Consider the following 25,687-nt stretch of genomic DNA (forward strand, 5'->3'; position numbering starts at 1 on the left):
GAAGGAGTCCGAGGTAAGGGCGGGGGGCGGCCGCGCTGGGACCCCCCCCGCCCCCGGCGGGGCTTAGTTCTGGCCGCTGCTCCGGGGCCCCCCGCAGCCCCCCGCGCCCCTGCCCGGGAGCTGTCGCCCCCCTCCCGGGGACACGGACCCCCAGAGCGTCCCCGCTCCCCCGCCGCGACCCGCGCCGCGGGCTCCCTCCCGCTCCGCCGCTCCCCTGGCGCAGCCGGCAGGAGCCTCCGGCCGCCTCGGCTCGGCTCGGCCCGGCCCGGCCCGGCACAGCCGCCGGCCCGCCGGGAGTGGGGAGAAGCATCGGGCTTCTCGCCGGGTCCCGAAGCGCCCGGTGCCGGGGGGACGCGGGGTTTCGCTGGGAGCCGGGGGCAGAGCCCGCCCGGGGAGCGGGGCCGGCCCGGGCCAGCGCCGGCGTCGCCCCGAGGCTTTGCAAGGGCGGCTGAAAGTCGAGCCGGAAAAGGGTAATTTGAAAAACACTTTTTTTTTTTGTTAAAAAAAGAGGCTTTGAAGGACAGCTAATAACCCCGGAGCCGCTGGAGGCCGCCGCGATGGGGCGGGAGGCACAAACATCCCTTTTCGCAGCCCGGGCTCGGATGCGAGTCCTCAGCCGGGAGCGAATCCGCGGCCCCCGGGGAGACCCCGCCGCCTGCGCAGCCCCTGCTCGGCCCCGGGGTTAGGGGCGAAGATCTCGGGCGGTTCGAACCCGGGGGTAAACGAGGAATCCCCCAAACGCCGCTTTCCACCTGCCTTTGTCACGCGTTGAAATAGCTGCTCGCGTCCCCCCGCCGGGCACCGGGGCGGGCGGCTCGGCGGCTCCCGAAATCCCGGCTGCGCCTCCCCGGCGGCCTCGCCAAGGCTGTAAAACGCCTCCGGAGCCACCTCCAAGTGTCGCGGTCGGGGCCAGACCGGGGGAAACTGGCTTTTCCCGCGCCCCCAGGTTTAGGCTTGATCCGCTGCCGGACGGGGCCGGGCTGGAGCCGTCGCTAATATCAACGACGACGACTCGCGTGCGTTCGGCTGGTGCCGAAACGGGATCCGGGGCCGCCGAGCGGCAAATGCTGTTAATTTTTTGCGTTACTCGTTCATGCGCTGCCTCCGGCCGCCCCCGGCGGGCCGGGCTGCGGCGCCCACCCGGGAATCCCGCAGAAAAACTTCACGCTCCAGTTATCCGCTGGGATCGCCGCCTTTCCGCAGGCGAGTTTGCAGCCCGCGGAGAAGCCGAGGGACGAGGTGGCGCCGCGGGCGGACGCGTCAGGCCGTCCCGGGGGGAGCCCGCCACGCGCTGCGGATGTTCGCTGGCCAGCTGGGCCCCGCATCGGCTTTCCCACGCTGCTCCTGTGGCTATTTTTATACGTCCTTTTCCCAATTCGCACCGTATTTTAAATAGCCCTGGGGCGCTTGCTCCTGGCAGCGCTTCGCCCCGGCGCTGGCCACTAACCGAAAACGCTCTCCGCAGGGCTCGGTGGACTGCCCCAACCTGGAGTTCGGGTACGGCGACGCCGACGGCTTCGCGGCGGAGCTGGCAGGTACGGCGGGGCTGAGCCGCGCTGGCGGGGCAGTCGAGCCCTTCTCCTCCCCACGCCCAGGGACAGGCTCAAAATGCCCTGGAAGCCTCTTCGGTCGGTGGTGTTTTGGGGCAGCCCCTCACCGGGGTGTCTGGGCACGATGGCAGCACCTCGCCGCCGGGCCCTCGCCGGCTGGGGACAGGACAGGATGGTTCCCACAAAGGGTAGAGGTCGGTTTTATTTTATTTTTTCATCTTTTCCTGGTGTGATCTGCCCCCCAGATCCCGGGTGGGCGAGCGCCGGAGCAGGTCACCCAGGCGGGTGCTGGAGGCTCCATCCTTGGAGATACCAGCACCCGACTGGACATGGTCCTGGGCAGCCTGCTGTAGGCGACCCCGCTCGCGAAGGGCTTGACAGATGATGATAGTCTCCTTCCTTCCTACCACAACTCAGTTTTGCAGTTCTCTGACACCGAGCTTCTGCCTTGCCTAGAAACCTGTTGCACAGAAGCAGCACGTTGTCCTCTTCTCCAGCCAGCCAAAGGCTACTGCGTCCCTGGGCTCAAAATTACCCAGGCGATAACGAAGGCCACGCGGCCGCTGGAGCACCAGCCAGGCGAGCGGCTTCCCGAGCGGTTCCCGAGCGCCGGGCCGCAGGGCTGCTCCCGGCTGTCGGCTCCGCAACGCCCGCGGGTCGCGCGGCCTCGCGTCCCTCCCCGTCAGGCCCCCCAGGCCTGAAATCGGGGCAGGTTTCAGCCGGCTGCTCCTGTGGTCCCTGCTGTTGCAAACTGACTTAAGCGGGACAGAAAATCACCTCCCAAAACACCCCCCCACCCCGCCCCGCCAGCAAATGCAGTGCAAATGTCCATGCTGGGAGCCAGGACCAGGGTGAGACCCGACTTCCCTGGAACTGGTGAAAGGCCAGAAAAAGAAAAGGAAGGGAAAAAGGGACGTGCGAAAGCAGCCAGAGTCGCAGCAGGTTTCAGCGCGGCAGCAGCGACGTGCGCTTGTCTTTATAACCCAGCAACAGCCGTGGATCCTGTTCTGATTTTAATTGATTTCAGTGGATGCGAATCAGGAGGTCCGCGTCCTCCCGGGGCAGGTGGCGTGAGCTCAGCGGGTCCCTTCCCGACCATGACGTCAGGATGAAAATTAAGCAGAACTTAGTAGCCATCTCTGGATGCCGCCGTGCCCGGTGGACCTGCGGAAGAGCTCTGGGATCCATGCTTGGCTTAGGGCTCATGTTTCCGTGGGCAAGGGGTGTTTAAGAGCCTGCTGAGGAATTTGGCCAGGAAGAGGAGGGTGAACCCTCTCTCGGTCACTCCTGACCTCCTTTCTCCACCAGAGCTGTACAGCTACACCGAGGAGCCCGAGTTCATCACCAACCGCAGGTGCTTCGAAGAGGACTTTCACACCCAAGGTAGGTGCCCCTCAAAAAGCCAGCGTGCCCTGGGTGGGAGCGTGGCCCCGGGCAGGAGCGTGTCGCGGGGAGGGATGGGGGACGCTCGCACCCAGCTGGCCCTCACCTCGCCTTTCCAGTGCAGGGCAAGCGATGGCTGGAGCTGGAGGTGGCGCAGCAGAAGGCCTACGTGATGCGCCTGCTCGACGGGCTGGAGGTGGTCAACAGGGACAAGCGGCTGCGAGTGGCACGGGCCGTGCTCTACCTGGCGCAGGGTAATGGCCTGTCCCGGTCGCTGGGCGCCGCGCTGGCGAGGGGCTAAACTCGGGGCTGAGACCTGGGGCCGGAGCGTGTCCCCCACACCTGAGCGCTGCCATGGACCCGCTGTCTCAGTTTGCCGAGGAGGGTTTGGAAAAGCCTCCTCTTGGGGTTTTGGACCTTCTGGCCGTGCCCAGGGTGGAGGAAGCGGCACCGCCTGCCAAACCGCAGGTGCTCGTCGGTTCACCCCTTGCTTTAAGGGTGGCTCTCTCCTAAGCGCTGCCTCCCTTTGGCCCTCCTGTCCCCCCTCCAGGCGTGTTCGGGGACTGCGACAACGAAGGTGATGTCCTGCACTGGTCTCGGCACAACAGCTTCCTCTTGTACCAGATGGGAACCTTCTCGGCCTTCCTGGAGCTCCTGAACATGGAGATCGAGTGAGAGGACCACCACTGCTGCCTCCTCCTCCTCCTCCTCCTCCCCTCGTCCCTGTGCATTGCACGGTTGAGGCCAGTTCAGCAACAAGCTAGCGGCTGCCCCGGCTGGATTTCTGGCAACCGCGAGGAAGGAGAGGCAACCGTGCCAGGAGGGCCCGGGGGCAAGGCAGGAGGAGGGTTTTGTAGCCACGGCGTGGGCTCGGGCACGGGGTTTTCGCTGCGCTGCAGGTGCTGGTTTTGGCCAGGGTTATTTTTAGCGGCTGCAGCAGGCTGTGCGTGGTGCTGACAGCAGGTTCCTGTCATCTTCCCTGCAGCAACAGCCAGGCCTGCAGCAGCGCCCTGAGGAAGCCGGCCATCTCCTTGGCTGACAGCACGGAGCTCAGGTAACCCCATCTCACCCGCCCTTCTCTGCTCTGCCTGCTTTGCGCTCGGTCTTCCAAGAAACCGGAGATCGGGAAGTGCAGTGAGATAACTGATACACGCAGTTGCCCTCCCTCATCCTCGGGGTGAGCTGTGACATGAGGCCTTGGTGTCTGCAGCTGTGTGGTTTCTTAGGAGAGGGGAGACCAGGCGCTTGCTGTAAGGAGAAAAACAGCTTCTTCCTTGCAGGCTTCCTCCCTTTCTGGTGCCCCTTAGCAATGGGGCAGGGCAGCAACATTGGATGGAGTGTGTGGGGCAGGAACCCTTGGATGGCAGTGTTGCTTCTTGGCCCTGCCGCTGTCTTTGCAGGGTGCTGCTCAGCGTCATGTACCTGATGGTGGAGAACATCCATGTGGAGCAGGAGCTCGACCCGCCCGAATGGAAAGCCTGCCGTGAGACCTTCCGAACAGAGCTGAGTGAGTCCATTAATTTATTATGCACTAACGAGTTCTCTGCAGTTGGAAAAGTCCAACAGCATGACTTGAGGGATGGGGGAACTGTCCTATACCTGGTTTGTTCTGGCCCTTTCCTAGGTTTCCCTGTACACACTGAAGAGCCGTTTGCGCTCTTGCTCTTTACCATGGTGACCAAGTTCTGCAGTGGACATGCTCCACACTTTCCCATGAAGAAGGTCCTGCTTCTGCTCTGGAAGGTGCTTCTGGTGGGTGCAGCCCTTCCTCTGCCCAGAAAACCAGTTATTTGGGGAATGGTGCTCTGTCACGGGGTCATGCAGCCTGGGTGTTCTCTGCTGTTTAATCCAGCCCTGACAGGTTACGGAGGATGGTACAAGTGGCTGACACAGGGCAAATGCTGTTGGGGCTTCTGGGAATAGAGGGGACTGAGTCACGCAGAGGACGTGGGATGTAGAACAAGTCTGGAGAAGGAACCAGTGACAAGGTTTCTTCACGTTCAACTCTCCAGTTTGATATCCTCAAGTTGATTTTCACCTCGAAAGCTGGCAGAGCCACAGTGTAGGCGGGATATAGGTTTCCTGCTCTCTCACCTGTCTTCTTGGTCCCTAGTTCACACTGGGCGGATTTGAAGCCCTGCAGGCAATGAAGGTGAAGAAGCGGGAGGAGCTGGGCCTGCCGCCCCTGCCGGAGGACAGCATCCAGGTGATGCGCAGCATGCGAGCGGCCTCGCCGCCCACGTACTCCATGGAGCTCATGGAGCAGCAGCAGCAGAAGCGTGGCCACCGCAGCCGACGGGTAAGAGCGAGCAAGTCTGCCTGCTGCGCAGCCCGGGAAGCTTTTCCGATGGGGATCGTTTGTTCCTGAGGCCGGTGTGTGCTCAGGACCGTACTTCCCTCCTCCCCGCTGTACATGCGCGCGCGCGTCTCCCGGGTTAAAGAGGTTGCTGCAGATCTGCCCTGTGCAGATGCATTTGATTTGAAGGACATGAGAGGGCATCTTGACTTTACAGCCACTCTGGGGCAAAGGGCTGGTAAGCGCCGAGGGCCAAGCTGCTCGCAAGCTCATCTTTTTTTTCTTAGCTCCTCTGCTAGAGTTGCTGCTTCGTGGTCAGCAGATGAAAATGCCTCTTTTGATGGGGAGAGATGTCTGACAACTCAGCTCAGACTGAAAATGGGAAAGATACCCTCTGTCGCACTTCGTAGGTGAAAAAGCAGCAAAGTTAGAGACTGAGAAGGAGGTCGTTCTTTGTCCAGGCTCTTTTGGCAGCAGATAGGAGGAAAATCATTACCTGAGGAACATTTTGGAGTTTGATCCTTCCAGTATGGAGAGGTCTGAGCTGAGTGGCCAGGAGGGAAGGGGACTCCATGGATTCACTTACATTTCTCTTTCCTCCCACACTTCCCTCTTCTGCTCCAGCCCCTAGTGAAGCAAGACAGTTTGGATATCTACAATGAGAGAGATCCCTTCAAGAATGATGAAGCTGGAGTAGATGAAGAGGAAAATGATGATGTGGACAGTGGGATCGAGGGTGAACTAGACCTGATGGAGCGGGATGCTATTATCCCTGTGATGCCAGCTCAGCGCCCGCCTATTGAAAGGGTATCGTTCCCCAAGGGGCTCCCTTGGGCCCCCAAAGTCAGGTAAAGCCATCTGGTTTCATTGTCATCCTCAGTCCTGCCAGCTTCGTGTCCTGGAGTTCACTGTAGGCTGAATGTCAGTCCACAGCAGGTGCTTTGGCTTTGGCAACTTGAACTGAAGTGGCTCCACTTCTTTTCTTTTTCTTTTTTTTTTCCCTTAGTTAGTCTTTAGTTAGTCTTTCCTGCACTGGGTTTGGCTGTGGTCTTCCTCACTCTTTACAAGTCAAGTGTGGCCAAGGTTGGCCAATAAGTGGAAGGAAGGGTCATGCTGGCAGTGCCAAAGGTAGCAGGGCGGTGGATTGTCTTGGCTGGAGAGCGGCATGTGGCCGGGGCTGGCAGGACAGTCAGCCTTCCCGGCCGGCGCTGATGGCTCTTGGGAGGGCAGGCTCCTAGATAAATCACCTTGGGAACTGTTTAATAAAAGCACCTCTCATTTACTGTGTGGGTCTCTTGTATTGCCAAACTAAGCCTCCTTGAGTGGCCTTGCTCTCAGCTATGAAGTTGGAGAGGATAAAGAAACTGGTGCCTTCTGAGACCAATCCTGCTACATATGATGTTGGGGAACATTATAAGGGGGTGAAATGCTGTGCCCCCTTCCTTCAAATCAGTGCAGGCTTTTTGCTGTTGGTCTGGTGCCCGAATTTAATCCAGTATCTTTAAAATGCCACAGCAAATGTATTTTCTGACTTGGGAGCAGTGGTAGGATTAGGTGTGCTCATCCAGAATACTCGTAGCAGGGACACGGTAAGAATCTGCCTCCCAAATGGGTCTCTGCACACGCAGTGCCATCATATTTCGTGTTAATGCTCTCGGCTTCTAAATCAAATGACTGCTGTTTTTCTGGGACCTGGAAATCCAGCTGGGCTCTTTCTGCCTTTTTGAGCCTCAGCTCAGGGTTCAGGTCCTACTTACTGCCCTGAGCCACAGACCAGCTCACCTGAAAGGCACCCAAGGCAGACTAGATGTTAGCTTGCTCTCCTGTAGCAGTGTGCGTTCTTCAAGGCTTTCGAGATGGGTTTTTTTTTTGTGCAGAGAAGCTGCTTGAGGATGTGTGTGCCAGGAGCAGAGAAGCTGAATAAAGAGGTTCTGGCCAAAGCGATCTGCTCTGTTTTATCTGCACTCTGAATTCCCTTGGAGTTGCATAGCAAATGTAAATGGTTTTGGTTCACGTCGTTCCTGACCAACCAGAGCAATGCTGGCTCTAGTTGGCTGCAATTAAGGCCTCCAGTAATCGATCCTAGAAAGCTAAAAGGCTCTTGCCAGTCACATACCTCTACCTTTCTGAGCAATTGGTGTCCTGATATATGTCTGTTTTTCTCTCTTCTTGTTTTTGTTTCTGTGCTACTCCATCAGACAGAAAGACATCGAGCATTTCCTGGAAGCGAGCAGGAACAAATTCATCGGATTCACGCTTGGACAGTAAGTGTCATGTGTGTAGGTCTGCCAAAGTCTGCAGCGTAACTGCGAGGAGGCAGCCCCAGAGCTGAGGTTTTCTCAGGCCAGCCAGCCCAACACACGCTTAGGACAATACAGAGCAGCGCTTGATCGAGCTGGGGCTGCAGCAGTGCACTTAGTGGTATAAACCATGTTCTGGAAGCAGCTGGTCTCCAGACTCTCTCCAGACACACTCTCTTATTAAAAACCAGACCTACCATGGAAAAAGTGACTCCCAGCTCAAGCAAGAGATGAGTTGGATGAGGTAAGGAGTCAGGAGAATATAGAATCCACAGGAAATTACCCAGTGAATAAATCCGGCTGCAAGCGCAGAGTCATACTGGAAGGGCTCTAGCAGGATACGTTAGTTTAGGCCAGCTCCACCTAGTCCCTTCATGTCTCCACGTTGCTGACGCTTGCTCCCTGCTCCACGAAGGTTGTTGGCTCACGCGCCCAGCCTGGCACATGCAGCGAGCCCACAGCTGGCTAGCGATGGAGACATGGTGATGGGCGCAGGCTTGCAGGCTTTCTGGCACTGGGTGTAGTGGGAGAGTCGAGTGGGGGAGCCAGCTAAGCACTACTAGCTCTGTATTACATAGACTAAAGGAAAGATGAGTATTCCAATATTTTGTTCCTCCAAATAACAGGATATTGCACCTGAATTCTTCACCAGATCTCCCTCTTTTACCTAAGCTTTGCTGGGGAGGAGAGGGTAGCATGGGCAGCTCCTCCAAACACCTCTCTGAGCTGCTGACCCATCTGCACTGTGCTCAGCAGGCTCCAGGCTTCTTCTTCTACCTTCTCTTCCTAGTCTGAAATGAAAGTGTTTAAACCTGGATCTCCTTCCAGCCTTGTACTTTTACCTTCTCCCTTCCCCTACAGGGACACGGAAACCCTAATAGGGTTGCCCCGGCCTATTCATGAAAGCGTGAAGACACTCAAGCAGGTAAGATGGGGGCTGCACGTGGGCAAGCCAGCCCTGATGCCCTGCTGAGAGGCGTTCGTTCATCTCACCACGCGCCTCACTAGAGCTCCTTTGCTTCTTGGCAGTCAGCAGCCACCTCTGGGACAGGAGCAGACCCACAGTGCTCTCGTGGAGGTGGGGAAACCTTTGGCCAAGGTCACCAGGGCTGCAGAGGGACTGCAGGTCATGCTCTGGTCAAGTCTTGTACATACAAACTTTGTGATAAGGCACTTAGGAAAAATGGCAGGTTACTCAAATATATGCTCTCAGCCAACAGCAAATGTGAAATGTTTCAGTTGTTTTCAATGTTTTTGATCGGAGCTCCTGCTCTCTCAGCCTTTGGAAGTCAATTTGATAAATCCAGTCAGGATGTGAGCAGCTTTAGAAGGTCTAGATACCCACCCATGCCTGCTACACCATTCCCTGCGGTGAGAACTGCTTCCTTGTCTGTGTCCTTTCTGCGCAGAAGCCCCAGAGACTTGCCCTTGCACTTGCTGCTCAGCCGTGTGTGGCTTTACACAGCTGCCGTCGTCTTCTGGCTGGGGGAAAACAGTGACAAAGAACAACAGGACTAAATGCTTCTGGCTACCATCTCTGAACCAGCCTTAGGGGTCTCTAAATCTGCCCTTGGCCCACAGCCTCTGGACGTAAGATCACAAAAATACATGATCCCCATTCCTCTTGACTCATAGGTCAGCGTCAGTCCCTCTGAGCGCAGGCGCAGTAGCCTCTGCAAAGTGCTGTCTGCTAGGGTCATGCACGTGGATGAATCTTGCGACCTCTCTCCATCTCGTCTACTTCTTCCTGATCAGGAAGCCCATAGCAGATGCACACTACAACATCACTTGTGTTGGGCTGCCCGCTGATCCTGACCCATCCACTCTCTGCTGACCCCTTACCCATCCCCAGGCAGAGCTCTGCACATCCCAGCTGCTCTCTCACGTAACAGGTAGCTTTGCTCCTCGCCGTCCCATCCTGTCCTTCGTAAAGAGCCTGCATCCATCCACGGCCCCACGGTGCCCATATAAGCTCCCCCCCCCCCGCCCCCACAGCTCCATGATCCCCATGAGCTCATAGCTCTGTAGCTGCACACATGCTTGTAACTCCTGTTTGTTCTTCGTGCTGGGTGCATTAGTGTATGGGCACTTTTGAGAGGCATCCTGGCTTCCTAGAAAGAGTTGAGAGCTTTCCCTGTAATGTGCTCCCATAGGTATTTCCTTATTTATAGGCATATGCTTGGAGTGATTCCACTTCAGGTCTGTTTTGCTGCTCAAGAGGTCCCTTCTGCTCACAGCACACCAGCCCCTTTGGTTGCCAGCTCTGTCTGCCACATCCTCATTTGATCATTCATTGCTTTTTCTCACCCCCATCATTCCTAGTTCAATGCCTTCCTTACCAGGTTAGCCAGCCTGCTGCTAAAGATACTTCTGCGCTGTTTTGTCAAGTGGATCCCATCTCCACCAAGCAGTGGCCGCTTCTTGAAGATGGTCCGATTGCTATAGATATAAACCCTGCTATTGACACCAGCTGCACAACCAGCTGTTGACCCACAGGATCTGTTCAATCCTCTTCAGGCCTTTCCCCCTCATCAGCAGGTTTGAGGAGACACCACGTGGGCCCTTGGCCATTGCTCCCAGAGCCACATAATCATGCTTGGTACTTTCCAGCTGTCCTGGGCTAGATTGCAGGTGCCCATGTGGAAGAGCAGCGGGGGAAATAGTCCAGAGGGCTGGACAAGCCTTGGCAACCTCACCACAACAGCCCTAATCTGAGCCCCCACAAGCAACATGTGTCCCTCGAGGGCAGATCAGGGGCAGAGCAGGACCTCCAACCCCCATAGCAGGGAGTCTCCTGCTGCGTACATTTGCCATGTGCTCTGGAAGCTCCTGGAGGAACAGTGGCTTAGCTGGTGCAGAGGCTCCATTCGACCATGGTCTCAGCTCCTACAAGGGATACCTATCCTGAAGTCACATGTCTTCCAGTGGAACAGAAGTCTCCTCCTGGGGCCAGAAGTCGCCTGCTCACAGCCTTTCCCATTGTGGGAGTTTCCACCCTCTGACTCAATAGGCACCGAATCTACAGTTGGAGGTTGTCCAGGAGCTGCAGTGCTAGGGTCCAGGAGCTGCAACATCTCAGAGAAGAGCTGGTCAATCTCCTTTTCTTCCTCCCCATGCTGCACACTCTGCTCACCTTCTCCTGCAGCTCCTTGACTTGGCGGCTCAGCTCCTCGCCCACCGTGCACCTCCACAGGCAAGCCTGTCAGCCCCAGCCTCGGCACGAGCCGAAGTGCTCCTTGGGAACACGCAGAGCCACCGCCGCCTCCCAGAGCGCTGTCTGGGCAAACCCGTGGTGCTGCAGGGACAGTTGCTCCAATAGCTGCCGGCTACCATGCCCTGTGGCACATCACCATCACAGCTGAGGCTGCGTGAGCTGTATGTATGATATGTGAGGCACTTCGGGGACAGAGGGATGTCCTACACACAGATGAATTCGCCGTTTATCTGCTATGACCAATCTACCTAACTCAGATACTGTTGCTCTTGCTAAGCATGTATGCGTGTGTGGGGGGAATCAGCAAATGTTGTCATTGCTCAGTATGTTCATCTTTCAACTGTCGTATTACTCTGCCTTTGTTTGTGTATTTTGCCAGCACAAGTACGTTTCCATCTCAGACGTGCAGATCAAGAACGAGGAAGAGCTGGAGAAGTGCCCTATGTCGCTGGTAAGAAGTTGCTGCCCTCCGCGGTTAGCTGGAAGTGTGGAGGGAGGATGAGGGAAGCAGCAGCTTCTGAGCGGTGTCATTGTAGTGTGGGCATCCCGCCTGCATGACCTGGCTGCTCTGCCGGTGTCTAGCTAGGGCCTGAGTGGAGATGGCATAAGAGGAGAAAACTTGTGGCTCTCCAGGAATCCGTCAGGAAGCAGAGCTTACGACTTGCATATTGTAAAACAGGCTGGCTGCTCTGTGGGTCAAAACTGTGAGGCATTATAATACTCAGGTGCTGACCAGCAACAACCATAAATCTTGGACTGACATGCGCGTCCTTGTCCCAGCAAGCCTGGGCTCGCAGTAGAGCCCTGTGTGCTGTGCCATGTGCTTGAGGCAGGCTCTCTTGTACGGAGGATTTCCTAGGTGTTACAGAAATCCGTAAGTTCCCTTAGGACGCACCATGGATACCCCGTGCTCTAAAGCAACACCGTGTTGTGCTCAAACGTACCTGCCAGGACAGCAGTGGAGAAAGGCCCGACAGTGTGGCTACGGCCGTTGTTAAGGCCTCGAGTGTGGACTGGAGGTATCTTTTTCCCGTGTTTCTAATGCTTCTCTGTGCTAGGGGGAAGAGGAAGTCCAAGAAACACCTTGTGAGATCTTGTATCGAGCAATGTTGTACAATCTCCCGCAGTATATGGTAAGGCCATGATTCTTAAAAATTAAAGAAAAAGAGTTTGTTATGGTGGAACGGTGCCAGTGCCCTCCGGCCACTGCAGTGCTGGAGGATCCCAGGGCCGGAGCCAGCCAGGGTTGGCACCCTGTGATCCCTTGAGCTGTGGGAGCTGTAGTATCTACTGACAAGTTGTTGTACTCCGGTGCAGGCCCGACCTGAAGAAGCAGCCTGCAAACTTCACTGGTCCGTGGAGCCTTTGACCTTGCTGCTGAGATTAATTTTCAGTTACGATATTGTGTTGATCTCAGAGTGTGACAACTTGCTGGACCAGGAACCAAACTAAATTAGCATCTTGCTGGATGCAGTTCATGTGACGCCTTCAGTCTCTGCCAACCTGGTATTCTCTGAAGAGGCATTTGAGCTGTGGGAAGCCCGTTATTCCCAGAGTTAGCCTGCCTTGCTTACAGGGAGGTCACCTGCAGCTTTGCCATGGCCCCAAGTGATTTCCCAGAGCCATATAGTGTGTGTCCTGAAATGCCACTGCATCAAGATGCTAAATGGGCCACATGTCCTGTGTCCATAGTGGGAGGCAGACAGCCTCAAATGCATTAAGCTTCAGGTGATTCTTGCATTTTTTATCCATGCTGCTAAGCTCAAGGGGATTATGATATGATGCATTAAGTTAACGCTAAAACAGCTGTCATGCTCCCGTTTGTCCAGAGTATGAGAGGGGAGCTTGGGCCTTGACAATCTACCACCGTGAGTGGAACTTGGGCTGATGAGACCCAATGGGCTTGAGGGTTCAGCGAGTCAAGTAAAAGGAAAGCTTTCCCTTTCCTGGGATCATCGACTCACATCGCCTGTGCCTACACTGAGGATCCTCTCCCTCCGCAGATAGCATTGCTGAAGATCCTCCTTGCTGCAGCTCCCACCTCCAAAGCCAAGACCGACTCCATCAACATCCTGGCAGATGTTTTGCCCGAGGAGATGCCGTAAGTTCATCTGCCAGCCAGCTGTTCTTGCTGCAGCATAAAACCTCTTACCTCATAGGGATAGCTGGGGTTTGCAGATAAGCTCGGGGGGAGGGTCCCAAATTTGGGGAGTTGCTCTTTGGATATGTGCAAGCTGTCGTTGCTGCTAGGATGGAGGGTGAAAGCTGTAGAAGTTAATGCTGCTTTTTAAGAAGTGTAACAACTCGTGTTCTGGGCAGCCCCGACCTCTGTTAGCGGGCACAACCGTGTTACAGCGCGAATGCCTTGGACACCCAGCGCGGGTCTGGAGAGCGCTCCCCCGGGTCTAAGCATGGACCAGGGAAGAAGAGGCTGTCCATGGCCAAGTGAACCAGAGAGTAATTAGGCAAGCTTTAATATTTGGCAGCAGACCTGCTCTCCTGAGAGGTCTCTTTCTTCTAAGCAAAGTGGGGTTTCGGTGTGGGGCTCTTGGCAGGAGGCAATGAGGGGAGCTGCTCCCTCAGCTAATAGCACAGCGCACGGAAAAGCCTTGGGAATTAACGGTGCTTATAATACAAACGCTGTGTACAGAGAAGTATTTTAGATTCCAGATGTTCTGAATTTTTTAAATGCTTTTGGAAATAAAATGACCCTTTAATAGATGTTAGCAGTTGCAGGGGGAAGGAGCTGACTGTTTTTCTTTCTAGAATTGAAACAAATCATAAATATATATGAGCATCTGGTAGTTCCTGGTCATGCCACTTGCCAGGCCTGGCAGAGGGCAGCCCCCGTTTTCCTAAAGAGGAAAGGGGGGTGATGGGAACAGGCGTCCCAAGGCAATGCAAGGGCCCCCTGCTCTGCTCCAGCTGCTTCTGCTTTCTAGCAGAAAAAGCCTCTCTGTGGCGCCTGGCCGGATGACCACGACCACAGCAGCCCCCGCCGACGGTCCTCCTTGCTCCCAGCCCCATCATGCTGTTGCCTTCTTTCCCTCCCAACCAGCATCACTGTTCTCCAGAGCATGAAGCTGGGGATTGACGTGAACAGGCACAAGGAGATTATCGTGAAGAGCATCTCTGCCGTGCTGCTGCTGCTCCTGAAGCACCTCAAGCTGAACCACATCTACCAGGTGAGCGCTGAGAACGAGGTGATGAAGGGGCTCATCAAGCAAATGCGTCCCTGACAGTCCCACTCTTAAAAGCCCTCTCCAATAAATTAGCAGAAGCTGCAGACTGGTTTTCCATAGGGATGAACCTTAGCCCCGGGACATGATTTTTATCCCATTACTCATGCCAGGATAACCTGCCTGCAATATATCTTTGCATGAGTGTGGACAGGATCCCTTCCACCCATGTGGCAGTAGCCTTCAGCCTCCTGGAGCAGTCACACTGGGCCTGACCAGCGGCTTACAGGCTGAAATCTCGGAGATGAGCATGAGCAGAAGCCTTGCTGGCACGCGGAGGAAGGGGGTGGGGTTAGACAAGATCCTTTTTTTGTTTTGCCTTGTCTCCAGTTACAAACAGTAGTGCTAGATGGGACCTGGAGAAGTCATCTAATCCGTTCCTCTGTCCCTAGGCAGGATCAAATTCTTAGGGCTCCTATTTCAGCAGAGCCTACGTGTCTGTGTCCTCGACGCGGTTTGAGTTCTCGCCTGCATAACACCAGCTGAGCTGTAAGCCCATGAAGGGCTCTGCATGGTGCAGAGCCCGTTCCCAGCCCACTCTGTGAGTCCCACACTCGAGAAGATGGTTGATTGGTTGTTTTTTAGAGGTTCCAGCATGGTACAAATCCAGCTGTGTTAGGAGCCCACTGGTATTTGTGATTAAAAAAAGAAAAAAAAAATCCATTCACTGGATTGGATAAAAAAATGCATTTTGCAGTCCTACGTTTGCTCTGCCCCCCCCCCCCATGTCCCTTAGCTGATTGACATTCATTCATTTTTCTCACTTCAGCCCCAAAACTGAGTCCTCTGATTCTTCCTCCCTGTTGCAGTCTGGTGCTTAGTCTGGAGTTTTGGGGTTTTTTTTCCTGATTCGGCTTTTGGGTTTGATTTTGGGTGAGTCGTGAGAGCTTCTCGTGCCAGTCACCTGTACACAGACCCAGTCTCTGGAAGTCAGTGGCCTCCGTGCAGATCAGCTCGGGGGTTGAGGTGCCTCTGCCAGGGAAGCAAATGGAGAAAACGGAGAGCACAGGGCTTTGCTAGGAGTTACCCCTCTGCTGCCCTCTTGGTCTAGCAGGAACAGTGCAGACCTGGCCAATGCAAGCTCAGAGGTGAGGATCCTGCCCCTCTCGCTGTGTGTCCAAACAGACTGAGCCCGGGGTTTGCTTGGAGCCTGGTGGAGGTTCATGCAGCGAGGTGCTCTTCAAAGAGCCCCTTCATGGTGGGGAGTAAAGGACGTGAGCAGGGAGCTTGCAAGCCAACGGGGATCGTGCTCTAGTTTTGTTCAGGTTTAGTATTCCTTACATCTCTTGTCTGAGCCAACAGAGAAATGCTATCGAATTACTGCGGCTCTCCAAGCTGCCACGTGCTGCTGGGAGCTGCACGGGCAAGCTCACAGCCAGCTGTAGTAAGGAAAGAGCTGGTGGAGCCAGGGAGCTGCTGGCGGATCTGAGCCCTATCGGTGGCCAGTCTCCTCCTCCAGGATTGCTGTGAAGCCCCCAGGCAACCCGCTTTCCCTCTGCGCTTTGTTAGACCTTTGCTAAATAGGGTCAGGAAAAGGAGGTTTAAATCAGGACTGTGGTCGGGATGACGCTAGCCCCTGGCAGCTACCCTGCAGAGAAGTGGGTGCACCTCGGCTCCTGGGTAGAGGTGTCTGCGTTCACAAACAACGGCAGCGGCGTGCTGTCGGTGCCTTCCTGAGTACGGCCAGCCAGCGCTGTGCCAAGCCGCAAGGAGCGGCAGCGAACTGCTTCTTCTTTCAGCGGTCGAGGCTGCTTGCAGGTTAGCGAGAGGCACGGATGGCCCAGGCTGCGCGGACAGGACGTTGCTGCTATTTATATGCCTCTCCTGAGAGAAGCGGAGAGGTTTCTTGTATTATGCAAACATACATTTCCAGACCACTTAATGTTTAAAGAGGGAGAGAAATTAAATGCATATGTGAAGGCAAAGGCACCTTTTTTAAGTTGAAACTTGAAAACACACTGGAGTTAGCATGGGGCAGCAATAGGCAGTTACCGTCCTTTCTCATAGCATAGCTGCACCTCCGTCTTCCCTCTCCTCCATCCTTACAGATATGCTTTTTTGCCACAGATTTTATCTTGAAAAGCTACTATGCAGTCATTAGATGCATCTATCCTTAAACTAATGCCATCAGGTCTGTATAGCCACCCTATGGCAAACCATTTTCCAAATGGTGGGAGTTGCTGTATATGACGCACGCCTTATACAACAGACTGACCTACAGTGCAAGCAGGAGATGGTCTGCGAGGTGATGAGAGCAAACCATCAAGACTGCATTGCTTTCGAACGGCACTGGTACTCCATTCACAGGTTATTGCTCCCAGTTGTTCTAGCTAATGGTGACACATTTCACTTCTCTTCCTCAGTTTGAGTACGTGTCCCAACATTTGGTGTTTGCCAACTGCATCCCGCTGATCCTGAAGTTCTTCAACCAAAACATCATGTCTTATATCACTGCCAAAAACAGGTACAGCCACTGCTTGTGAAGAAAGACGATTAACCAGGGAGGCTTTGTGTATGAGGAAACCCAATATGCAAATGCACAGTGGGATCAAGTGACCTTTGGTCGCCAGCGCAGCTCTAAGGCAGTGCGTTCTGTACTACGCAAATGCACTAAGCAAGAATAAACTCTTTCTGGGTGATGAGGAAGGTTAGGTGGATGGGTTTCAGTCTCTGAGTACTCCCAAAAACGCATGCAGATTCCTCTATCCCTGCCTAGCTTGCTTGTAATGGGCTTGCTTTTCGTGGCTACCTGGACTCCTGCAAGGTAGTCCACTGTCCCCAGGCTCTTGTGGGCCACAGCCTGGAAACAGCTAGACTTGCTAGACTCCTCTAGGGCTGTTCCACTTTTTATGGTTGTGATTCAGTTTTCCTGAGCTGACTTTAAATAGTTGTCGCTGCCTTTTACTTCTGCTAATTTGAGAAAGGCACCAGGCCCTTTACTTGAATCTGTGTGTGGCTGGCTGGCAATCCATCAGACACTGGTGAATGATGCGCGGGCGCTGTCCTGCAGCACTGTCTGCAGGACTTTGTCAGAATCAGATGTATGGCCCCAATTTCAGTGTCACTGCAACAGGCAATATTGTGATGCTAATACAGTGCCAGGAACTTGGGGCAAAGGAGGTTATGGCTTCTGGACATAAGCCGGCTTGCGCAGGGCTACTCAGGCTCTATCTGTGTGGTGCCACCAGCTCGAGGTTTGTGGTGAGTGGAAGCCAGTGAGGAGCATCCATTCTTGGTGTCAGACAAGCCCTTCCCATGCCAAATGCCTTAAATGAAACATTTACAAGATCTCTTGACCTTAGGTCTTTAGTCTGAATTGCTTCTGACTTAGTGGTAGTTGCCACGAGCCAGCTTATGGCTCAGAGTCTGGAGTGAGAGGCAAATGGCAAACGAGGGGAACACAAGAAGTGAAGCGGTATGATCATGCGCTCTTCATTTTAAATTAATTGCATATCTCAGGGCATGCATAGCATCAGTGCATGTGTGTGTCTGTGTACAAATATATGTGTTTGTGTATATGCACATATATGTATAATCTGTGTGTGTGTGTGTATATATATATATACATACATACATACATATATGTATATTTCTCATTGGCTGCGTTTATAAAGACAAGTCCTCTTTGTGAATTTTCTTGATGATAATACTCTATCAGATAACCTAAGAACTGTTTTTTTTTTCTTTTTCCTTCTTTTGTGGTATGTGTATAAATAAATAATCTGTCATGTCTTAATAGACTTAAATCCTTCAAGTCCTCATTAATGCACTCAGGACGTGCTTCCGAGCCAAGAAGAACCGGCATGTTCCCTTAAGCCAAGACACGAGGCGGTTCTGAGGCTGGAAGCTGCCTGTGTTATTGTAAATGCAAGCGGCAGGCACATCTGTGCACCAGCCGCTACGGAGCCGTTCACAAACTGGTATTCCTGGCCATGCAAACCACTTACTGTGCGAGGCACTTCTGCCTGTGCTGCCAGGTGGCACCGTAATTCCAAGTCCGTGCACAGGGAATGACGGTCTTGCAGATTCCTGGGGGATAACAATGAGATTATTTGAAGGAGTTGCTTTAATACTGGCCTGTTCCTTAATGAGTCCCCTTTTCCTGTTTTCCACAGTATCTCTGTCCTGGATTATCCCTATTGTACAGTGCATGATTTGCCCGAGCTCACTGCAGAAAGCCTGGTAAGCAGAACAGAAAGCATCCTTCTAACTGGTATTGCTATATGCAAGAGGGTGAGGAAGGATTTATTTTCTTTATTCTGTCCTCTTTTTCTATATCCCCAGCCATTCCGAAATTAGACTCTTTTTCCTCCAGATTTTGAGATGCCACCACCGCTACTCTGACTCATTAGCAGTCACGGGGAGGCGGGGGAGGAGGGACTTCTGCGTTAGTGCACCCTATAAAAAGTTGGTTCGGGGGGGGGGGGGGGGTCCCTTCATTTCTCCAGACTCGAGAGACTGCTTTTAAAAGCATTTGTCCAGAGGCTATTGCCTCCCAGTTTTTCAAAGATCTGAGCACTCACATTTTGTAAAATGCTGGCAGATTATGGAACAAACTGAACCAAATCCCCTCCGGAGCTTAGTCTGAGCATTAGGCAGACTGGGCAGTGCAATGGGCTGTGTGAACCTGCGGGTTGCAGAGGAGACAGGTTCCTAACTGCCATATTTCAGAGGGAGTTTGCAAAGCAGTTTGGACTTGGACTGTGATGTTCTTCGAATGGGCATGAGCATTTGTGTTAACGGGGACTGGGATCAGAGGGAAGGGAGAGCGCAGCATTGCTGGCACTGCTAAATGAAGAAGGAATCATTTACATGGAACCTGACTAAAGCCTGCCCTGGCGAGCACGACCTCATGTTGCCTGGCCACTAAAATCTGGAGCGTACGCTGTTTTCCTTACCTTAGTAAAAAGGTAAGTTAAAATCATTAAAATAAGATGATGGATGTTGTTTAGGTTCTATGGGCCAAAGCTGCTCCTGAATCCCCCTAGAAAGCTGCAACAGTAAAACTGATTTTATTGGATTTGTGGCCACGGCACTTCAGATGCGGCTCCGTGATGCAAAGCGCTACCCTGCGCTAGGCTGATTACACCACATCGAATCTGTATGAAAAGCTGCAGCGGATCACGTGCTGGCAGGGATGGTGATGGCGACACTTGCCCACCCGGTGCTGCGCGCTCCCTTGCTGCCTCCTCGCCGTCCCGCCTGCCCCTTAGCCAATGCTCCTTGCCTTCGTTTCCATGTCTGCTCCCGGGTGATCACTCCTGGGGACCGGCTTCAGGCCCCCCGCAGTTTGTGATCGTCCCTGCGGCCACCCCCAAACGCAGGGTGCTCCTGCCTGCGAGCCACCGGCCGCATCGCGGCCCGAGGAGGACATCTAGCGACACGTCCCTGCGTGCTCGCTCGGCCCCCACGGCTCACACCAACACTCGCCACCCGGCCCCGGGAGAAGAACCAATTTTTGTCAGGAGGAGGACACAGATAATCCTCGCGGGCCACCTCTCCGCGCAGGGGCTGCTCGCCGGGCTGGGAGCTGGTGCTGCCTGGCGGTACCTCCTCAGTGTCCTCCAGCAGACGTGATGGTTATCCTCACGGGGGAGGCAGCCGAGCTGGAAACCCGGAAGGCAACGCGGCTGCCGGTCTCTGGGAAGCCGGTGACTGCATTAGTGCCCACGTTTTGGGCTCCCCCCGCGAGCTGAGCTTTTTGGGGAGCACTGACGGGTCAGCTCGCCTCTCGCAGAGGGGGACATTGCATGGAGCACCGCTTCAACACCGGCACAGGTCTCACGCGTGGCCATACCTGTGCTGGCTATGAGGTGCTCTGTTTTAATATATAAATGAAAAGCAGTATTTTATTTTACGCTATGAGTCTGATGAAAACACATCTCCTTGAGCAGTTCTGAGAATGCATGGTTTTGTCTCGGTTTTGGATGAGTAGGGTATTTGTCTGCTAGCAAATAATAAACCACCAGTCCAAAAACTTTATTAGAAAACATGCAAGAACCTACTTGAATGTTACCATGCATCCCTGTCTTTGGGAGGGTACTCCTGAATGTAAAGACCTGAAAGGCTCCTCAAAAAGTGTGTTGTCTGGCTGAAATGAAAGTAAATCTTAATATTTTCTTCTTGAGAAATCCTCGTCTCTGAGTGACAGGCCACATCAAATTTGAAACTGGGCTGCTGTTAGGGAGGGCTCTGGGAGCAAAGCTAGTCCTGGTTTTATTTTGTTTTTTTTCCAGACAGGTAGCATAGCCGAGATGATCCTAAACCCCACGCTCCTGACCTCTTCCGTGCCGCAGAGTGACACTTGGTCATCTTCCTACTTAACCAAGTTCTAGTTTTCATTTTTCTTTTTCTAGTTATATTGCTTGGCTCAACACCAAAAAAAAAAAAGCGACGTGCGGTGTAGTCCTCCCAGAAAGGTGGTGTCTATCTAGCAGAAATTCTACTTTGCTATCAGGAGAGATAAGTGTCTCCTGATATTCTGGAGATAAGCGTGTGTGTGTGTGTGTGTGTGTGTGTATTTGTGTTTCTTCAGCCAACATTTTATGCAGTGAGTTTTAGCTTGCTTATTTATTTCTACGTTGACGCGGTGATTTGAAAGGACTAGCATCACGCTCCTTGCCCCATTTCTTGGTTGATGTGACAGCTGGGTGGAATACAGCAGAGAGCACGCGCTTACATATTAATTCTCTGAGAAACAAAGAAGTGTGCAGCAGAGCCTTTTCCGGGTGACGGACCCTTTGGTGTGGATCAGGAGCCAACAGCAGACCAGATAAATCCTCCCGCCAGTGACGCTGGTACTAGTTTACTCAGCCGGGAAAGGGCTGCAGCGGGTGGGACCCCCTCCCAGCACAGCCACAGCCTCTGCTGGCGGAGAAGCGCATCTGCTCAGCGTGGCTTTTCCCAAAGCGCAGAATTAAATAAATCTACTGGCAGCGAGCACTTTCTTGTTGGCCTATAAAAATTATACGTGCACTAGCATTTTCACCAGCTTACTGAATTGATAGATTTGGGGCTGGCTTTTAAGAACCGAAGGTATTACGCTGGCAGGCTTTCCTTATGTAAATGTAGTTTGAAAGCTGGATTAGATTTTTCTGGTAGCAGCAGTACGCCAGAGTCGCCCTCCTCGCCGAGCTCTCCCTCCCCAGAGCCTGGAGTGGGTGTCAGGCTGCATTTTTTTCATGAGTTAAGGTTGTGGCTTGCTCTAAGTGGCGTATAAATTAAGCAGCGCTTGCTTCTGCTCTCATCTCCAGATAGGTTATTTGTGGGACACTTCTGCTGTGCTCAGTGCTGCTCAAACAGCAAACCAGTTACTACACTGTGGGAGTTACCAAGCTGAACCTCAGGGGTGCTTACATATAGAGCTAATATTTAAAATAATACATGAGCTGCACTTAAGTTGGAGGGGATCTGTGTAATACAAGTCTTGTCCTCCCAATACGAGTGCTACTCTGTGTCATCCTTCACTGCTGCGATTTCATTTTATTTCTCTGCAGTATGTCCTCTAAGCTTGTGGTGATTTACAAATTAATTCATATAATTAAGAAAACCAGTTCTCTAAGCAGTGGTGATTTCTAGGCTGTAATGTGAACAATGAGTAGAAATCTATCACAGTGTGTTTCCCATGAAGGAATAAATGTGATTTATCTTGGATCATACTCTAAACCTAGGTGTAAATGAAAACCCTAAATGTAAATTAAAAAGCTGGTTTTGTCTGAGTTTTTCAGAAGAGTTTTTCCCAGAATCTGTCAGCTTGTCAGCAGCATGATTGATAACCCAAATGAGGAAGGAATGGTGCTCCTTACTCCCCATCTGAAATAAGCCTTGTACAGATGCTGCAGCCAAATAGTAAAAATCAGGACTTTTTGCAAAAGGAGAGCTCTGTGGCGGTGCGTTTGCCTGTTGCAGTCAGGGTCACGCTCTTCCTCCCCGTCTCCACCTGCAGGAAGCTGGCGACAACAACCAGTTCTGCTGGAGAAACCTCTTCTCCTGCATTAACTTGCTGAGGATCCTCAACAAGCTGACCAAGTGGAAGCACTCCAGGACGATGGTAAGGCAGAGGAATGACATTAGTGATATTTATGCCTATGGCCCTCCACCCCCACGCAGCAGGTTTTGGCTACATTGAATGCTCCTAAGGGCTCTGGGTTCGTACTGCACGTGTGCCAGGTGTCAGCGCCCAAGGCCTTCTCGACGTACAGGCAGTATTTGCGTTGATTTGTTTAATGCGTTGTCTTGGTTTGTGTTTGCCTGTGACCAGATGCTGGTAGTCTTTAAGTCAGCCCCAATACTGAAGCGCGCTCTGAAGGTGAAACAAGCCATGATGCAGTTGTATGTCCTAAAGCTGTTGAAAATCCAGACCAAATACCTGGGGCGCCAGTGGAGAAAGAGCAACATGAAGACCATGTCTGCCATCTACCAGAAAGTGCGGCACCGCATGAACGATGACTGGGCTTACGGCAATGGTGAGTATTGCCGAGGAGGAGCCTTCTTGTGCTCAAAGCAGAAATCACCATGCGAGGTTTTTATATCTTTTGCTATCTTCTATCTCATGACCCATTAGGATCCCATAAGCTTGTTTTGGTTAGCACTGGCAATTTTTTCAGAAGCCGTAAAGCCTCATTCAGCACCATCAGGAGGGAACAATTGATTTCATGAGAGCTGGATATAATCAGCTCAAAATAAAACAGTCAGCTTGGGTCCCCAAGACAAGGCTTTCCATCCAGACCAGCCCATGTCTGCAGAGCATCCCCTTTGAGCTTGCTGTTTTGTAGTGTAAAAGCTGTAAGCTCGGTAATATCTGCGGTACCGATTCCATTAGCCACGAAGTAGCTGAACACTTCTTGTGTCTGCGCCGGACGTGCGTGCATAGGCATGGCCGTGGAGTGCAAATCTGACGAGGAGCTCGGGGTCACAACCCGGCAGTGCGGACGTCAGCCTCCGTAGCCTGAAACACAGACCAGATGTGCCTCATGGAGCAAATGACTATTTCATGTAGATATAGAGTTCGTAAAGACCACGTTTCAAAGTACTGATTTTTTTTTTTGAAAAATTTTGCATGTTTAAATAATATGACTAAAATATCCTGGCTATTACAGCCCATTTAACATCCTTTGTAGCTTTTCAACATCGTTCATAGTTAAATTTACCTAAAATTTAAGAATGTTTGTTTTCAGTAGATTATGGTAATCTTGCCAGGCTTTAACTATATGCATTAAACCAACTGTTCTTTATCTCCGTCTCAGACATTGTTGAAATTTGCAGTAAAAGTGGTAGAGTTGCTCTGAAAAAAGCCTGAGTTTAGTAATTGTACAGATTCCTTAATGCACACTGAAAAGCAGAAATAATTGCATTTCTGTAGGAAGCTTTCTGGCACTGCTTAATTTACAAGTGATGTTAACATATTTAAATAAATTAAAATGCATACATAATGTGATCTGGATAGGAATAATAATTAGGGATAACTGACTGGCTAATACTCTGGTCAGTTCAGGCATGTGATTGCTGTAAAGTCTTCATCCTCTTGTTTTGCTAAAACCTTATCTGAATTATGCTTTCACATTACTGCGGGTGTCTGGGTTCTGTTTCTTCTTAAACACAGACATTGATGCAAGACCCTGGGATTTCCAAGCTGAAGAATGCACGCTAAGAGCCAACATTGAAGCCTTCAATAGCCGAAGATACGACAAACCGCAAGACTCAGAATTTGCGCCGGTGGACAACTGCTTACAGAGCGTGCTGGGACAGCGGCTGGAGCTCCCGGAGGATTTCCACTACTCCTATGAACTGTGGCTGGAGAGGGAGGTTTTTTCCCAGCCCATTCGCTGGGAAGAGCTGCTACACTATCAGTGAAAGAGGCACATTAACTTGAACCAAATCCCCCCTCAATACTGATGTAAGGTGCTGAGGAAAGGAAGACTATTTTGGGCAGGGGTATTCTTAAGTACGGCTGAAAAAGAAGACAAACTTTTAATGAGAGAATCAGCCTTTTTATCCATCCAGACACCCCTGAGTATATGACTGCACATCTTTGGGAGCTCTCTCCTTTCCTTTGACTTCTTGGAGGCCATGCAATATATACAAATTTGCACATGGTAGCCAAGTACCAGCTTCTAATGCCATCTTAGTGGTAATCTTGAGAGGCCTTTGAGCTTACCTAGATTTCACTCTACATTTACACCAGTGCATGGAAGATCAGAATCTGGGCTTGGTTAGCTCTGTTCAGGCACATAAGTATGCTGTAAGAGCACCTCAACTGTGAAAGGTTTTCACCTCTCCTAAATATCCCACACTGTGCCTAATTTATTTTCATTTAGTCACTTCTGGATGTCCATGAGTTGCTTTGAACATCCCACTGCCACAAACAAGATGCCCCAGTTCCCTGCTGAAGTTAGTCCAACTATTTCTTGGATTCATCTGCAACAATCTCAAGCAGAGGCTACAGGCTGAATAGCCCAAAGAAGACTGAATTACCTTGTCCCTAGAGCAGCATCAGTGCTGCTGAGATTGTAGAACCTGGCTCACAGAGGCTTGTTTCCAAAACTAACAGGTTTTGCTTCATTCACCCAGGACAGTAATTCATTACCTTTTCCATCACTATGCTTTCCTTTACCACTGCATTCTCTTAACTTTCACGTTAGAGTAAAATGAGCAGTACGCTGTGTTCAGAGCTGTGGGGGAGGTTGACTGCCATGTTTCTATTTGATACCAGTTCAGCAGCTCCATGCAAACTCTACACTTGTAGGTAAAGCCACGTTGCACGGGCATGCCAGCCGAAGGTAGACTGAAAACCCTGGTGTCTGGTTAGCGCGGTGGGACAAGCCCCCGAATGAGTCTCGGTCCTTGGTGCAGTGCGTGGACAGCAGTCCCTTCTGCTCAGCCAAGGCCCTTCCTGAGGGCTGTGCTGAAATGGCAAGCTCCGTTTCACAGTACTTTTTTCAGTATTGTAATGACGAGGCCTGCAAATTACGAGCTTTCTCTACAGAATCTTATCAGCTCAGCACAGCGAAGACCTTAGCACAATTTTGGATTTATATTTCCCCCTTCTCACAAAACCAGGAATTTAGCTTTTGTCAAACAAGCATGTGTTAATATAGTGCAGGAAAGATTTTACTTCTCTTAAACAGTAATACTATCTGTATATCAAGCACACAAGTGATAAAACCACATGTATTCATTATGACAGGATTCATGCTTATTGCTGTGGAAATAAACTGAGAATGTTTCCTTAATGTGGTTTGTAAGAGGCATTTTTTTAAAGAAAAATATCATTAGCAAGCCTGCTTGCCTTTTCAAATATGCTTTTGTTCAAAATAAACCAGAACAACTTTTAAGTGCATGCATTTAATTGAGTTTTTTTTTTCCCATATCTTAATTTAAATGCTTCTTTTGTTTGGGGAAAAAAACAAAAAAAAAATCAAAAAACTCCCCATCTCTGTTCTCTCACTACTGGAGAAAGCCCTCCTGATGTATTTTGGATGATTTATTCTGATATACCTATAGAAAACTAAACAAGCAAAAATGACAGTATTATTGGATGTAGATGTTTTCATAGTGTTTATGCTTGTCTTAAAAACCAAACCAGACCAAACCAAACCCTGCTCCAATCAATAAGGCATCGAGATATATGAACCATAAGGAAACAGCACGGTGCTGTTAGAGATCCTCAAACTGCAAGAGCTTTGCAATTCTGGACAAGTCACTGG

General features: G+C 51.9%; 1 protein-coding gene across 1 annotated transcript; it reads left to right on the plus strand.

The window, feature by feature from the left end:
- Positions 1–1,093: 1,093 nt before the first annotated feature.
- Positions 1,094–25,320, plus strand: STRIP2 (striatin interacting protein 2). Its single transcript, XM_085314923.1, has 21 exons — positions 1,094–1,207; positions 1,421–1,535; positions 2,859–2,933; positions 3,053–3,187; positions 3,484–3,604; positions 3,919–3,987; positions 4,334–4,440; positions 4,558–4,685; positions 5,047–5,232; positions 5,854–6,077; positions 7,428–7,493; positions 8,391–8,454; positions 11,123–11,194; positions 11,802–11,876; positions 12,747–12,844; positions 13,802–13,928; positions 16,346–16,446; positions 18,098–18,164; positions 21,928–22,032; positions 22,243–22,447; positions 23,584–25,320. Exons 1-21 carry the CDS (start codon positions 1,094–1,096, stop codon positions 23,832–23,834), a joined length of 2,505 nt encoding a protein of 834 aa, XP_085171049.1. The 3' UTR covers positions 23,835–25,320.
- Positions 25,321–25,687: the final 367 nt, after the last annotated feature.

Source organism: Rhea americana, unplaced genomic scaffold (genome assembly GCF_003343005.1).
Source record: "Rhea americana isolate MKP2758 unplaced genomic scaffold, rheAme1 scaffold_416, whole genome shotgun sequence".
Classification (NCBI taxonomy): Eukaryota; Metazoa; Chordata; class Aves; order Rheiformes; family Rheidae; genus Rhea; species Rhea americana.

What these genes read in the sequence shown, in the direction of transcription:
- STRIP2 (XM_085314923.1), top strand. Translation starts at nt 1,094, where the DNA reads ATGCGCTGCCTCCGGCCGCCCCCGGCGGGCCGGGCTGCGGCGCCCACC. An exon ending in CTTCGCGGCGGAGCTGGCAG is followed by an intron (nt 1,536 to 2,858) that starts GTACGGCGGGGC and finishes TTTCTCCACCAG; the next exon opens with AGCTGTACAGCTACACCGAG. An exon ending in AGAAGTGCCCTATGTCGCTG is followed by an intron (nt 11,195 to 11,801) that starts GTAAGAAGTTGC and finishes TCTCTGTGCTAG; the next exon opens with GGGGAAGAGGAAGTCCAAGA.